General features: G+C 42.1%; 1 protein-coding gene across 1 annotated transcript in view; it reads left to right on the top strand.

Annotated features, from left to right (window-relative positions):
• The first annotated feature begins 193 nt into the window (after positions 1-193).
• Positions 194-1,992, top strand: part of SUPT7L (SPT7 like, STAGA complex gamma subunit) — an 8,359-nt gene continuing 6,560 nt past the window's right edge. Inside the window, exon 1 of the mRNA XM_003787487.3 lies at positions 194-1,098. Coding sequence (XP_003787535.1) covers positions 686-1,098 — 413 coding nt within the window. The 5' untranslated portion in view covers positions 194-685. The remainder of the gene's footprint in view (positions 1,099-1,992) is intronic.

Genomic DNA, 1,992 nt, shown 5'->3' with positions numbered 1-1,992 from the left:
AAAAAAAAAAAAAAAAAAGAACAGATTGGAAACAAAGGGAGATAATAGAAAGCAGCAGAAATCTGTGATTTTTCCCTCTATATGTCAGAAGTTTAAAGCATAATACCATTTAGATGAGTGACTCATAAATTTTTCTACCAGGACCATGCCTGAGAGACAGAATATGAACTACCTCTTACTGCCTTTAACTTCACTCCTGTTTCTCCTATTGATCCAGCACAGATATATTAAGATACCTGAGAAATGCTTACATCGCATATTTATGTCATGTCTTGCAAATTGCTCAGGACTGGGCAGGCTGGGTGTTGGGTCATGAGTTGGATGAGATGGAAAACATGGATACTAGAGCCCCAGATAATTTTGTAGCTGTTAGTCTACTAATGACCCAAATTCTACCTTGTGATTCAGTCCAGTAAGAATTGCCATTGAGTGATAATGACCTGCGTGTAACAGTTATATTTCTTTCTTAATTTCTTTAGGGAGAACATCTTTGGTCCTACAGTTTTCTTGATGCTGACATTTTTCTAAGTGGTCTTGAATAGCGTCCTTTTTACATAGACAACTGGCTAGACCTAATATTTTCCTCTATAGAAGCCTATAACCTACAGTTGCCAGATATTTAAATACATTGCTTTTACGATTTCATCTACATTTAACTGGAGACTTCTTCTTTCCTTATCCTAAAATGTTGAGATACTGGGGAGAGATACCAATATCATCAAGCCAAACCAACAGAAGTTCCTTTGATCTGCTTCCACGGGAGTTCCGTCTGGTAGAAGTTCATGACCCACCCCTGCACCAACCCTCAGCCAACAAGCCCAAGCCCCCAACTATGCTAGACATCCCCTCAGAGCCATGCAGCCTCACCATCCATACCATTCAGTTGATCCAACACAACCGACGTCTTCGCAACCTTATTGCCACAGCTCAGGCCCAGAATCAGCAGCAGACAGAAGGAGTAAAGACTGAGGAGAGTGAACCTCTTCCTTCCTGCCCTGGGTCACCTCCTCTCCCTGATGATCTCCTACCTTTAGATTGTAAGAATCCTAATGCACTATTCCAGATCCGGCACAGTGACCCAGAGAGTGACTTTTATCGGTAAGGCAAAGCTTTGCTATATCTTGCTTTTCTCAGATAATCTTCCCAACAACCCTGTTAAGACTAATACAGTTTCCATTTCCACATGAGATAGCTGAGGATAAGAGCAATTGACTTGCCAAGATTTCTCAGGTAATTAGTGGGAAGTTTAAGTTTTTAACCTCAATCTATCTATTTATTTATTTATTTTTTGAGACAGAGTCTCACTTTATTGCCCAGGCTAGTGTGCTGTGGTGTCATCATAGCTCACAGCAACCTCAAACTCCTGGGTTTAGGTGATCCTCATGCCTTAGCCTCCTTAGTGGCTGGGACTACAGGCACCAACCACAATACCAGCTAATTTTTTCTGTTTTTAGTAGAGATGAGGTCTTGCTACTGCTCAGGTTTTTAAACTCTTGAGCTCTAGTAATCTTCCTACCTCTGCCTCCCAGATTATAGGTGTGGTACTTGCTAGGTGTGCTAGGATTTATAGGTGTGAAGTCACACTGTACCTGGCTAAACTTTAATCTTTAGAATCCAGAGTGTAGGCCAGGCACTGTGGGTCATGCCTATAATCCCAGCATTTGGGATGCTGAGGCTAAGTGGATTGCCCTGAGCTCACAAGTTCAAGACCAGCCTGAGCCAGAGCAAGACCTAGTCTCTAAAAAAAAAGAAAGAAAGAAAAATAGCTAGGCTTTGTGGTGGAGGCCTGTTGTCCCAGCTACTTGGGAGGCTGAAGCAAAAGAATCGCTTAAGTCCAGGAGTCTGAGGTTGCTGTGAGCTATGACGTCACAGCACTCTACTGAAGTTGACAAAGTGAGACACTCTCAAAAAAAATAGAATCCACAGTATATATATTATTGTTGTTGAGATAGTCTCACTGTGTTGCCAAGGCTGGTCTTGAACTCCTTGGCC

Source organism: Otolemur garnettii, unplaced genomic scaffold, assembly GCF_000181295.1.
Source record: "Otolemur garnettii isolate 467f Iridium unplaced genomic scaffold, OtoGar3 scaffold00022, whole genome shotgun sequence".
NCBI classification, from domain to species: domain Eukaryota; kingdom Metazoa; phylum Chordata; class Mammalia; order Primates; family Galagidae; genus Otolemur; species Otolemur garnettii.
This window is presented reverse-complemented; position numbering and strand designations above follow the sequence as displayed.